Source organism: Mesoplodon bidens, assembly GCF_964165515.1.
Source record: "Mesoplodon bidens genome assembly, chromosome: 12".
Classification (NCBI taxonomy): Eukaryota; Metazoa; Chordata; class Mammalia; order Artiodactyla; family Ziphiidae; genus Mesoplodon; species Mesoplodon bidens.
The window spans coordinates 94,046,677-94,059,511 of NC_138168.1; the positions used below are offsets into that span (position 1 = coordinate 94,046,677).

Consider the following 12,835-nt stretch of genomic DNA (forward strand, 5'->3'; position numbering starts at 1 on the left):
AAACAGCCTAAGTATTGGAGAAAAAAGGGGGACAAGTTTAGGCAAATGTTTTTCCACCTTCGCATCAACACCTTTCCTAACCTCAAAACGTAAGACACACTTTCCAGCAGTTTCCCTCCTTCTTGCCACTGTAATTCTTACTCCCCCCGGCCCCCCACACCTCCTAGGAGACGCAGAGTGGGAACAGCACTGGCTCACCATTGAGATCCGTTTCCAAATGCTGCTTTGTCTCAGGAAAGTAGAATGGGGCACGGGGCTGTTTATCAGTCATCATCGCTAATAACTAAGGATTGCAAACTGCTCTCAAAATGGACGCCTGGATGTGTTGCTAGGTAAGTAGGGGCAGGGTTGGTGAGTCTGGATATTTAAGGAACAATCATGAACTATGAATTGTTTTCGTGGTAGTTGGAACTGTTCTGATTAACATAGGTAGGTTAACTGAAGCAAGAAACATAGCTGTTTTCAGGTCAAGGGCCCAGCTTGAGTACATTAGGGAATGACCCACCACCACCACCTGCGTTTCTCAGGGGCTAGAACGAAGTCACAGGCCACCACCGACCCAAACGCAGTCAAGGGAAATGGGAGAACCACGACTGGCTTATCTCAATCACAGTTCACGGCTGGGGCTACTGTCAGACCCAAAGCACATGGCAATGAGAAGGCCGATTCATTTAGTCATTTAGTCATTCATCCACTCACTGCTCAAGGTGCTGGAGGCCCAGAGTGCAATCAGACCTGCTTCCTGCCACTAGATGAGTGGTAGAAGTAGAGAAGTGTCGCTTGGTCTTTTATTTCCGGAAAGAGTTTTTGTAGGATTAATATGTCTTCCGTCAATGTTTGAATAGAACTCACCAGTGAGACCACCTGGGTCTGGAATTTTCTTTTTTGGAAGGTTTTTACTTACAAATTCAACTTAATATAGGGTTTAAGAAATATAGGGTTACTCAGATTTTCTACTTTTTCTTTGGTCAGGTTTGGTAATTCATATGGTTCAAGGAATTTCTTCATCTCATCTAAAGATGTTCAAAGTCTCCTTTTTACCCTTTGGTGTTAGTAAAATCTGTGATATCATCCTCCATCCTTATTATGGGTAATCCGTGTCTCCTATCCTTCTATGATGATCAATACGGCTATGGGTTTATCAGCTTAATTGATCTTATCAAAGAACAGTCTTCTTTCAGAATCTCCATCCTTCACTTCCTGTTGCCTAATGTCTAAAAAGAGTAATTTCATAAATTTTATCTAGTTTTCTAGTTGTTTACAGTGGAAGGACAAGTTCTGTAGGAATTATTCCTTCATGGGCAGAAGCTGAAACAGTTACAATACTTTTGGCTGCAAATAGCAGAAAACCCTGATTTAATATTCTTCACTGTAAGGAAAAGACATCAACTCAAAGAATGAGGAGGTAGAGTGGTTTTAGTTAACTTCTGGCTCAACCATGTCATCAAGGCACAATGTGCCCTCCATCTTTCTGCCCCACCTTTCCTGTCTTGCTGGCTTCCAACATGGGTTAGCTCTCTCTTGTGACTGCATGAAGCCTGCAGGGATCCAAGAAGTCACAAACAGACACAAGGATGGCCACTAGAGGAAGAGGACAATTTATTTCTATATGACACTCTTTTTTCAGTGATAAAACAATTCTGTAATATTTACTGTGGATCGGCCACGTAGAAGTCAGTATGTTTTAACGGTTGTAGCTTTTTTTCTTTCCCACTTTTTGGGAAACATTTTACTCTCTCTTAATTCCCAACTTCTCCCTACTTTCAACCTACAGTTTTCTTTTTTTCTTCCTTTCTTTTTGTCCCTGTTTTTCTCTCTTATGTAAATCCTTCATCCCCTGTTTTTAGATTCTCCCACAAACTGATAAATCTGATGTGTACAGTAGGGCACAGGAAAGTGTCTATAGGTGGTATGAAGCAGAAGGTGGGGAAAAGGATGTGAAGAGTCTCATGTAAATCTCTGTGCTCCTTTTACACTGATTTCTATGTACAACTTTTCTTTTAGTATCCTAGGAAAGAGACCTGGAAGTAATCTTTGGCTCTTCCTTTCCTTCACTGTAGTGTATGGTAGTCGTAAAAAATTTTAAGAAGCCATTAGAATTTAGAAAGATTCGAGTTTGAGTAATAATTGTGCCACTTACTACCATTGTACTAGTTACCTAATCACTTTTTAAAACTTATAATATTTTCCTTTTATCAAAGTAATATACTTACAGATTTTAAAATTCAAATAGTACTTCTAGATTTACAAAAAAATAGCAATTTCCTACACCATGCATTCCCACTCCCAATTCTTTCCTTTTTAACTCGTAGCTACTTTTGAAATTTACTCATATTTTTAAAAAACTTTCTAATGCTATGTCTTTTTCAGTTGTGTACATTGTCTATGGACTTCCTAACTCTAGAAGATGAAGGTTTAACACTTCCACCTGATCTCCTAGACACACGCATGTTTATGAACGCATAGAAGATCACCTCCCATTTTTTCAAAAATAATTATAGCACCCTTTTGATTAAATTACCATTCAGCATTTACCTCATTAAAATTATGGAACCATTATTCACAGCTGAGGCATATGCTACAATTACTTTTTCTTTTTTGTACAATTTTGTCTTTACTGGATTCAACAATTGCCAAATTTATTTGCTTATTGACTTTTCTATGTACCTATTACATATTGTCACCAAATTCTGAAGATCTCCTTTTAAAACACTCAAACAGGGCCTCCCTGGTGGCACAGTGGTTAAGAATCCACCTGCCAATGCAGGAGACATGGGTTCGAGCCCTGGTCCGGGAAGATCCCACATGCCGTGGAGCAACTAAGCCCGGGCACCACAAACTACTGAGCCTGAGCTCTAGAGCCCGCGAGCCACAACTACTGAAGCCCATGCACCTAGAGTCCATGCTCCGCAACAAGAGAAGCCACCGCAGTGAGAAGCTCGAGCACCGCAACAAAGAGTAGCCCCCGCTCGCCACAACTAGAAAAGCCCGTGCGCAGCAACGAAGACCCAACGCAGCCAAAAATAAATAAATAAATAAATAAAATTAAAACAAACAAACAAAATAACACTCAAACACCTCAGGCATTCCATGGACTGGCTTCTTCCTGGAGATGTGTCTCTAGCTTTCTCCTGGGATTTCCCACCTCTCTCTCCACTTGGATTCCCTACTGTCTGGGTCCTAAATATTCCTTTCTCGTGGCCTCTTAGTTTTGGAGAATATCCTCCAGCAGGTATCTGAGATAAAGTATTTGGTAGAAAATATTTTTGAGCTGCATATCTGAAAATATTCTACCCTCACAATTATAACTAATATTTTGATTTTGAGTGGAATTCCATGTTAGAATTATTTTCTTCAGAATTTTGAAATTTAGTGCTCCACTGAATTTCAGCTTCCTGTAATTCTATTGAGACTTTCCATGCCATCCTGGTTTCCAATCCCTAAATGTGACCTGTTTTTCCTTATGGAAACTCTTTAAGGTCCTTTCTCTGCCCCTGGTGTCCTGACATTTTGCGATGATGTGCCTTCATGTGGATCTTCATAGGTTTGTTGTGCTGGGCGTTTGGTGGGTCCTTTACATAGGAGAACATGTCTTTGAGATCTGGGAACTGTTCTTGAATTATTGCTTGAATAATGTCCTCTACTTCATTTTTCTGTCCTCTTTCCTGTAACTCCAATTTTTCAGATGCCAAACTTCTTAATCTTCTAATTTTCTTATGTCTTTCTCTTTCTCCATCTTTTTCTCTTTGTTCTGTTATCTGAGAGATATCAAATTTATCTTCTATCAGCTTTTAAGTTTAAATTACTGCTTTTTTAATTTTCAAGAGCACATTTTCTGAATGCTCTTTTATATACTTTTTTTCCTTTCCCTGGTATATGATCTTCAGAGACTGCAGATCATGAAGTTTTTTATAATATTTTTCCTCTTCCTAGTTTCTGTTTGTTCCCCTTTTTTTGCTGTCTTCCTCAAACGTCGGTTGGCCTTGGTCATCTGTGCATATTCAGGAGGGGCAGAGCTGAGTGCCGCCGAGTGGCAGGGCTCCCAGAGGGCGGTGAGTGGGGCTGTGGTCGGCCTGCCTCCTCTGCCTCCACGGTCTGGCTCCGGGGGTCTGCACTGTCTGTCAGCGTGAGGCTCCTGCTCCTACAGTCCGGGATGCCTGGCTTCTCCCTCATACCGCCTGAATCCCTACCTCCATCGCTTTCCTCTGTTTGCCCCTTCTGCCTACAAGTCCTTCTTCTTCTAATCCTGCCTCAGGCCCAACCCGCCCTTCCAGGCTCAGCTCTCACATTGTCTCCTTGCTGCCTTCTTCATCCATGTGTTCTAAGACTTTATGTGTCACTTGTTCCGATACCTGAAGTGTGTGTTTGTCTCCCCAACCACCCGTGCACTCAAGGCTCGAGACCATTTCACATACTGTTGGTGTGACCCTATGGCACCCAACAAGTATTAGGTGCTGAGCGCTCTTTATTGATTTTAGAAAAAAATATCAACAGGAAATGAAAGCCTTGTAGGCCGAATGAAGAGACTACTTCCCAAATTATTTAATACATACATATGGTGTCACTTCAATTTGGTAATGCTTTTTTCTTTTTGGTGGGGGGCAGGTAGATCTTAGTTCCCTGACCAGGGATTGAACCCATGCGCCCTGAAGTGGAAGCTGAGTCCTAACCACTGGACCACCAGGGAATTCCCATCAACTTGGTAATACTTTTTGAGTGCTTGATCTGCAAGACTCTGCAGGAACAATATTTGACCATCTTATTTCCCTGATGGAAGCCTCCAGCTCCCTGGGGCTTGCAGCAGCCCTCCTGAGATATGTCATGTGTAAAGATAGGTTTTGAGATGCATCTTAAATAACTTGATATTATTAATTGAAGCTTGTCAAGTATTTACTTAAAAAATAAGTTAGATTGGTTTCAAAGTTATTCTTCTGTCATAACACTTGGCTACCAAAAACGGTCTCTTGGTTGTAGAGAAAAGGGTGGCGTTGTGACTAGAGGAATGGGAATTGTGTATAATCTGAAGCCTGCCTATCTCCCAGCCCAGGGGAGCATGTCCTTAATGGGAACCTTACTGGCCTTAAAGCAGCTGCAGAAACAAAGTCGAGGCGGTGGCTTCCAGAGTCCAAACTCCTTAACGTGAGACGCAGACACCGCACGACCAGGCAAGCGCGTCCTCGCTTCCCCCCCTCCTCCATTGCCGTGGCTGCCCGCCCCGGAGCTCTCATGCCCCGTTCCAGACTGCAAGCCTGCCCACTAAAACTGTGGGCTCCAGAATAGTTCGGGTGGCCGCCGCCGCCGTCACAGCAATGCTAGCAAGGCTCCTCTCTACCTAGTGCTTGCTGTACTCGGCTGTGTCCTTGCTCAGCCCGGACTGGGAAACGCCGCCCTCCTGCAGACAGGACAGACACCGAGGCCCTTGGTCGAGGTGGACAGCGCGCCAACGTCCCCTGGCTGGAAAATCCACCCGTTCTGGACCCCCGGCCGCCTGCCTCCTGCGGGGCCCGGGCTCAGGGCCAGCCTGCCGTCTCCTAGCAGCCCGCACCGCCCTTCCTGCGCTCTTCCGCCAAACTGCGGCGTCAGGGCCCGGGCTCGCGTGTCCGCACCACCAGTGGCCCATAGCGCCAGCGGGTAAGCCAGCGGGAGCCGAGCGAGGCGTGACCCCGACCCCCACGCACCGCGCGGTTTCCGAGGCAACGGGCGCTGCGCCTGCGCATCTCGCTCCCCGGAGCCTCTGGGGCCGGGCCGCGCAGGCCCCGCCCACCGAGAGGGCGGGGCGGCCTCTCGAGCGGAAACGCCCGAGCGGAAGCGGAAGTGCGCGGCGGCTGCGGCGGGCTGAGGGCTGCGCGGGCGTGTCTCCGGTTGTGCTGGCGCATCTCTAGGTAGGGCCGGGCCTGTGGGGCCAGCGCGTCTGGGCCGCTCTCGGTCGTCGCCTCGGCGCGGCGGCTGCGCTCGTGGTTCTACGCCGTCGCGGTCCCTGGGCCGCGTCTCCCTCACCGCATGTCCCCACAGCCGTGCGCCCTGCCTGCTCCGCCGGGTGCCGCCTTGGCCCGACCCCTCCCCGGAAAGAGGTGTGCAGTTCCGGGTCGCCGTGTGGTCCCTGTCGGCCGTATCCCAGGGAGGCGTCCTCTGACCTTTGCACTTGGCGTCTCCGAACTTGGGCGCCTTCCCCAGTGACCCGGCTGTCCTGAGCCGGGGCCCCAGCACCCAGCAAGCACCATGCCCTCCGGGGCATAAAGGCCGGCGGGATGACACCTAGGTGGCTGTGAGGATGATTTGTCCGTGTCGACCAAGGAGGGGCCAGAAGTTTCTATACAGGAGGGGGGGATTCCAGCTGAGTTTCGAATAAGTGGGAATTGGGAGGTGCTGAGGGGCAAGGGGCCATTCATTCCTTCAGAGGGAACAGAATGTTCAAGACCTGCAGGTTTGAGACTGCCTGACATATTTTGGGAGAGACAGGGTGCTAGAGCTGGGGATGGCAGGAAACTCGGGGGAATTGGGGACAGGGAAGTGATGTGATCGGATCGGAGTGTTAAAAGAGCCATCTGGCAGGCGTAGGGATGGTGGTGCTGGGTGACTGCATGTGATAAGAGGGCTTTTGCAGCCGTTTAGGGAAGAAGTTTTAGGACTGAAAATCTGGAAATGGTAGTGGGGAGAACTTGGAGGTGAGTTTGATGGGGAAAAAGTGAGGTCGTGGTATTTCCAGTGACTTCCACATTTTTGGCTTGAGCGCTTGAGTAGGTAATGCAGAGAATGAGAACCACAGAATGGGGACAGGTCTGCGGCCTCAGGTTCCTCACCTGTCGCCTCCCAAGTGTATTACGCTCTGGTTCCTCCGTGTCTGGTGTCCTCCTCCTGTTTTGTCCTCCATCCCTCTCATTTCTGAATCGTGGCCTCCCATCCTCATGTGCTCTTTGGCCTGCCCACGTTTGGACCTTTCTGTTAGGAGCTACCACTCCTGCACCACCACAGCCTTCACACATTCTCTATGTGTCGATTTCCCCATCACCCCATCTCTGCCATCTCTAAGCTCTGCCGTAGGGGTTTTCCCCCAACCTTGCCATTCCTCTGTCACAGGACTGCAATGGTGCATTCCTTATAGGTTGTGTTCAGGGAAAGCAGTGAGAACACCTTGGCTGTGTCAGGTCGCACGCTACTCATCTCCACACATACCGTTTCCTGACCACCTTACCTCCCAGTTTCTTTGTGTAATTTCGAAGAGACATGTCTCTTTTCCTGACATGGAAATCTCTAATCACTTCTGGCCCTCTGTTTTCTCGTCTGTGGACTGAGAAGACCGCAGTAGATGTTGGTTGAGGTCACTTACAGTTTTTACTATTCTGAGGTTCTCCCTACTCCCTGAACCTGAATCAGTGTCATTTATGGGGCAGGTTTACTGTAAAGCTAATGAAGTTCAGGCTTCAGGGTCCTCGCTTTCACAGGCCCCTTCCAAGGCACTGGGAAGGACCTCAGTGGTCTTGTGTTTATAATTGTGTGTTTTTTATTTTTATTTAGTTTTAAAAATTTATTTATTTTTGGCTGCGTTGGGTCTTCGTTGCTGCACGCAGGCTTTCTCTAGTTGCAGTGAGAGGGGGCTACTCTTCGTTGCGGTGTGCGGGCTTCTCACTGCAGTGGCTTCTCTTGTTGCAGAGCACGGGCTCTAGGCGCACAGGCTTCAGTAGTTGTGGCTTGCGGGCTCTAGAGCGCAGGCTCAATAGTTGTGGCTCATGGGCTTTATTGCTCTGCAGCCTGTGGGATCTTCCGGGACTAGGGATCAAACCCGTGTCCCCTGCATCGGCAGGCGAATTCTTAACCACTGCGCAACCAGGGAAGTCCCATAATAGTGTATTCTTTTTTAGAAGAGGGACCTCAAATTATATAAGTTTCAGGCCCTACAGTACTTGGATCCCTACGAAACTGGCCATTAGTCATATCCTGCTGTCTTGGTTTTTGTGTTCTTGTCCTTCAGACTTTCCCCTCCCCACCTCCTACTCCTCCTTGGGTGTGCCTCTTATTGAGGCTTAGAGAGAAAATATGAATGAATGGAGCTGGTCAAACTCCTGCTGTAACCTGGCTTTGGTTTTTGCTCTTGGGTCAGGAAGAGAGGTGTCAGAGATTGGCAACTTAGCACAGTGGGCAGAATCTTTACAGCAGTGCATGTATTTGATTGGCTTGTCTGCTGGGTTGCCATCTCCTTCAAGAAAAGGTTGAAAGTAAGAAGGGAAGTTCACTTAATTGAGATCATAAAAGCAACTCTTATCTCTATGGAAACTAGAATCATACACTGGAAATTCATTCAGGGGAATTAATTGCATCCTTATTTTATTAGTTTGAAACCGAGGCAACCCTTATGCTATCAGTTACTTTTATAGAGCTTTATGATAAGTGTGAATAACTTTTACATTTTCATTTGCTTTTAGAAGCAAATTTCTGTTTCTTTATAAGATGTTCTGTTGGAAAAGTCTTCAGAGTTAAAACATGTTATTTAAGGTTTAAATTATTTATATAAATATAATAAGATATTTCTAAACGATTTTATAGTAGTAGTTTAAAATCTGCCAAATTGAGAGGTAAATCATTATCTTACTTTTACAAATAATGAAATCAATGATGTACGAAGAGAGTCAGTGATTTGTCTTCAGTCAGCCAGTAAATCAGGGCCATTGCTAGCTAAAAAAACCAGGTCCTAAGCACCCTTTTCCTTGTACACACATATGGTTCAGAGAAGGAGGAGTCCGTGTAAGTCAGCTCTTATTGTCGAACGCTTACTGTAGCATGGACCGAGTTTATACGTCCACATACCTGTCCAGCTGCACGCCCGTGTGCATGCTAGGCTGTAGAAAGTACACAGCAGAGATGGATGCTTTCCCCATCAGTCCTTGAGCCCGAAGAATTAACTCAGTACAGATTCGTGTAAGTTACTGTAAGTCATTTATAATAAAACGGTTGGCAGCCAGGACAAGGGGACAGTAACACTTTGAACAGCAGAGTTTGCTGGATAGTTCAGCTTTGGATTTTTGCCCATTAAGCACCAAAATTTCACATTTAGGATGGAAATAGAGTATTTCTAAAATGCTCTAAAATAGAGTATTTCCCTGCTTTCTTTTTAAATTTTTTAAAAAATATTTAAAAACTTTTTTTTTTTTTTTTTTTTTTTTTTTTTGCGGTATGCGGGCCTCTCACTGCTGTGGCCTCTCCCGTTGCGGAGCACAGGCTCCAGACGCGCGGGCTCAGCGGCCATGGCTCACGGGCCCAACCGCTCTGCGGCATGTGGGATCTTCCCGGACCAGGGCACGAACCCGCGTCCCCTGCATCGGCAGGCGGACTCTCAACCACTGCACCACCAGGGAAGCCCTAAAAACATTTTTGAAATTAAAAAAAAAAACTTTTTTTTTTTTTTTTTTTTTTTTTTTGTCCACACCACAATAGCTTGCGGGATCTTACCCCAGGGCCCCTGCAGTGGAAGCGCGGAGTCCTAACCACTGGAGCCATTCCCTACTTTCTTAATAGAGTGTGCTAAATGTGATATGAACTTTCCCTAATCCCTGTGATATGATCTCAAGTAAACATTTTAAACATAAAATTTGTGATGCAAACAGTGTTAGGGCTCGTTGAGGCACATACAACTGTTTTCCCTGTTATTTGTTTGGAGTTTTTATGTCTTTCGGCCTCTTTCAGTTTTTTTGTCCCTTTGCTTTCCCCATGTCAGCTGTTAGAGGTTCTGACCCTTGTCAGTATGTGCATGCCTGCCTCAAATGCCCTTTCCATACTTTTCTTTATTGTGGACTTAGGAGCTAATTGTTAGAACTATGTAGAAGAAGAATTTATAGATGATAAATCAGAGCCTGAGAAGTTGTTTATGAATAAATTATTTCAGTTTTACTTGTGAATTTTAAAATTTATATTGGAGTCTTATCCTGAATTCTGGATACATGAGGCATAAGTTTTTGTAGGTGGCAGACATTTTCCTTTTCTATGTTCATTGACTTGAAGGGGTTTTGTAGCGCTGCAGTCAGGTGGGGAAAGGCCCAGGGTCCAGCCTTCTGGGTTGCTCCTTCAGTCCAGCTGTTCTCTTGGGCCCCTGGGACTGGGAGGACCTTCAGAAAGGAGCGCTCTGGGCTAAGTGCGTGCCCCGCAGGCTGACTCTGCCACGAGAGTTGGTGTTCCACGCGTGCCGGCAGCCAGATCACTCTGAAGTGCAGTGTTGAGGTGGGGGCTCCCCTAGTGAGAGGAACCGGTTTCGGAGGCAGGTGGATGCAAATCCCGGCTCTGCCGTTGCTGCCTGTGACCTCAGGCGGGTGACTGAGCCTCACACACTGCTGGCTGCCGCGCAGCAGCCAGCCATTCCCGCCTTCGTCACTGGCAGGCGTGCCTCACAGTGGAGTCTGAACAAAACTTGATAGTGTGCCAGTGGGACGAGAGGGGTGTCTGCCGTGGGGCTTGTAGAATAAGCTGCACATATTTAAAGTGTACGGCTTGGTGCGTTCGGACACGTGTTTGCGCACCCCCAGGCTTGCTTCTTTCCTGACGGACCCTGAGCCTTTGCTCCCTCTTTCAAGGTGCAGGTCTTAGGGACTTTGTCTTGCTCGTTGCTGTGCCCACAGCTGCTAGATCTTTGGTCTGTCGGGGAGGGGCGGGGAGCAGAAGAGCCTCTCTGTGCCCTCCTTCGCCTTTTGCAGCAGGAGACAGGGCTCCGCCTCCCCGCAGTGTTGGGGTTCTTCCACATCCACATGAGGGAGGGTGCTGGGCTTTGCCCGGGGTAGCTGGTTTTCTCCAGCCGGGCCTGCCTCTCTCCCTCCTCCACAGCACAGGCAGGGCAGTGCTTCTAAAATGCGCTTGCTTCAGAGCCCTGAGCAGCATCTGCTTTCCCTTAGGATGAAGTGAACACGTGTGTGCAGCTGTGGAAACTCTGGTCGCTGCGCCTCTTCATCTCTCCAGACTCTTCGTCCCTTACTGCAGAGGTTCTGGCCAGACTGAGGGCTTTTGTTTTTGTTTTTTTTCCCCCCCGCTTTCTGTGTTGAAGAACACATTTATAATACAGTAAATAAAGTTGCAGGTTAAACTACCTAATAGGACAGGTATTTTAAGCACCTTAGAGACACTGATTTAATAATAAAAGAGACACCTTTTGGACTTAAAAAAGATTCATCCCTTATTCCTCTTGCTCACGTCGCCCCATCCGCCTGCTCTCCCCTCTCCCTCTGGCTGTGCCTGCCGGCTCTTCTTCCTCATGTCAGGGCCGCTTGGAATGCCCTTCCTCAGGATGGCCATCGTGGATCCCAGGTCTGGGTTGGGTCTTCCTGCTGAATATTCTGCACGCTCTCTGCTTTTCTCTGCCCTATAGTAATGCCCAAGTGATCATTGCTTGTTGGAGGTTTTCCTGCTGGAGCATAAGCTGCCAGAAGGCAGGGACCCTATCTGTCTTAGTCATAGCTCCACGTCTGCTGTAGCGATGACAAAGGTAGTTGCTGAATGAGCAAACCCGATTTATGTCTAAATAAAGTTACCTGGTGTCATTGAGGATAAGTAAGTGTGAATGAGTTACAACTACAGTTGGGGAAAAATGACCAATATGTGCTTTTGCGTTGACTCAGCAGTTTCACATCTAAGATTAATCCCAAGGAAATGATCAGAGATGGTGTGTTGAGAGATGTGTATTCACTGATGTGATTGACATTCTTATTTATGGCATGCAGCATTGGAAATGAATGTTCAACAGTAGGGTTAAATAACTCCTATTATGTCTACGTGGTGCATCCATTAAAAGTGACGCTGCAGGAGAAGGTTAACGTTATGACTTGGGAATATATTCATAATAAACTAAGACACAGAAGTAGGTTATAGGAAAGCATGATCCCAATTTTCAGTAACAATGAATAATTAAAAAAACTAGAAATACGTACTCAAATGTTGGTTGTAGTCATCCTTGGAAGATGAGATTATGAGTAGTTTTTTTTCTTTTTGTGCTGTCCTGAATTTTCTGCAAAGAACATGGCTACTTTTTTTTTCAAGGCTACTTTTTTAATCAGAAAAAAATTTTTTATAAATAAGTATGTTCCTGATATTAAAAAGTAATATAGGTTGTAAAAATCATAAATATACTAAAGCCTGACTAAAATCTATATGGCTTTGTTTTAAATTTTGAGATAATTTAATAATCTTGACTTGTGCTGGGCTTATTTCACTAAACTTTAGCAACTATTGAAAAATGTTTGATGACCAAATTTATAATATAAATAAAATTGCATCACAACCATTGAGTCTCATAAACCTCGTTTTGCATATAAGAAGAATGAAGTAACTTGCTCCAAGATTCACTGCTAGTAAGTGGAGGTTAGAATTTCAACTCAGCTCAGTTTTGTTGTAGAGCCTTCCCTTCTGTCAGCAGTGCTGTGCTGCCCAGCATTCTGTCTTTTTCCCTAGGACCCAGCCAGGAGGGGTTGAGCTCCCAACTCCATCTGCCACACACGGTTTTCTGAATGTTGGCGTCAGTGGTCACGGCCAGAATGTGGTCCGGAGGGTCCTCCAGGGAGGGCACCCTGAGTCTGGAGTCGTGTTGGCTGTAGGCTTTCCATTTCCACTTTGAATAAACTTTACTGAGGTTGAAGTTAGTGTTAAAATATCCCTCTGACACTTGTTAAGACCGTGAGAAGGACTGTCTTCAAGACTTGAGTGGGGAGAGAGGTGGGCTCAAGTTCAAACACAGCACAGACACCGGGGGATTGAGAGCCTGCAGCGGAGGGAGGGTCAGTGGGACTGGAGGGGGGGTGGAGCAGTTAGATCAGATCTTGAGGAGGGTCACGTATCAAGGGTGGGGTTACTCAAGCTGACTCAG

General features: G+C 46.3%; 1 protein-coding gene across 3 annotated transcripts in view; it reads left to right on the top strand.

Annotated features, from left to right (window-relative positions):
* Positions 1 to 5,696: 5,696 nt before the first annotated feature.
* The window catches only part of FAM120B (family with sequence similarity 120 member B), a 62,115-nt gene continuing 54,976 nt past the window's right edge, over positions 5,697 to 12,835 (top strand). For 2 of the 3 annotated variants that reach the window (XM_081251212.1, XM_081251214.1), the window contains exon 1: positions 5,894 to 6,665. In XM_081251212.1, the coding sequence (XP_081107338.1) occupies positions 6,643 to 6,665 (23 nt within the window). In that variant the 5' untranslated portion in view covers positions 5,894 to 6,642. The other variant, XM_081251215.1, reaches the window with a different exon arrangement.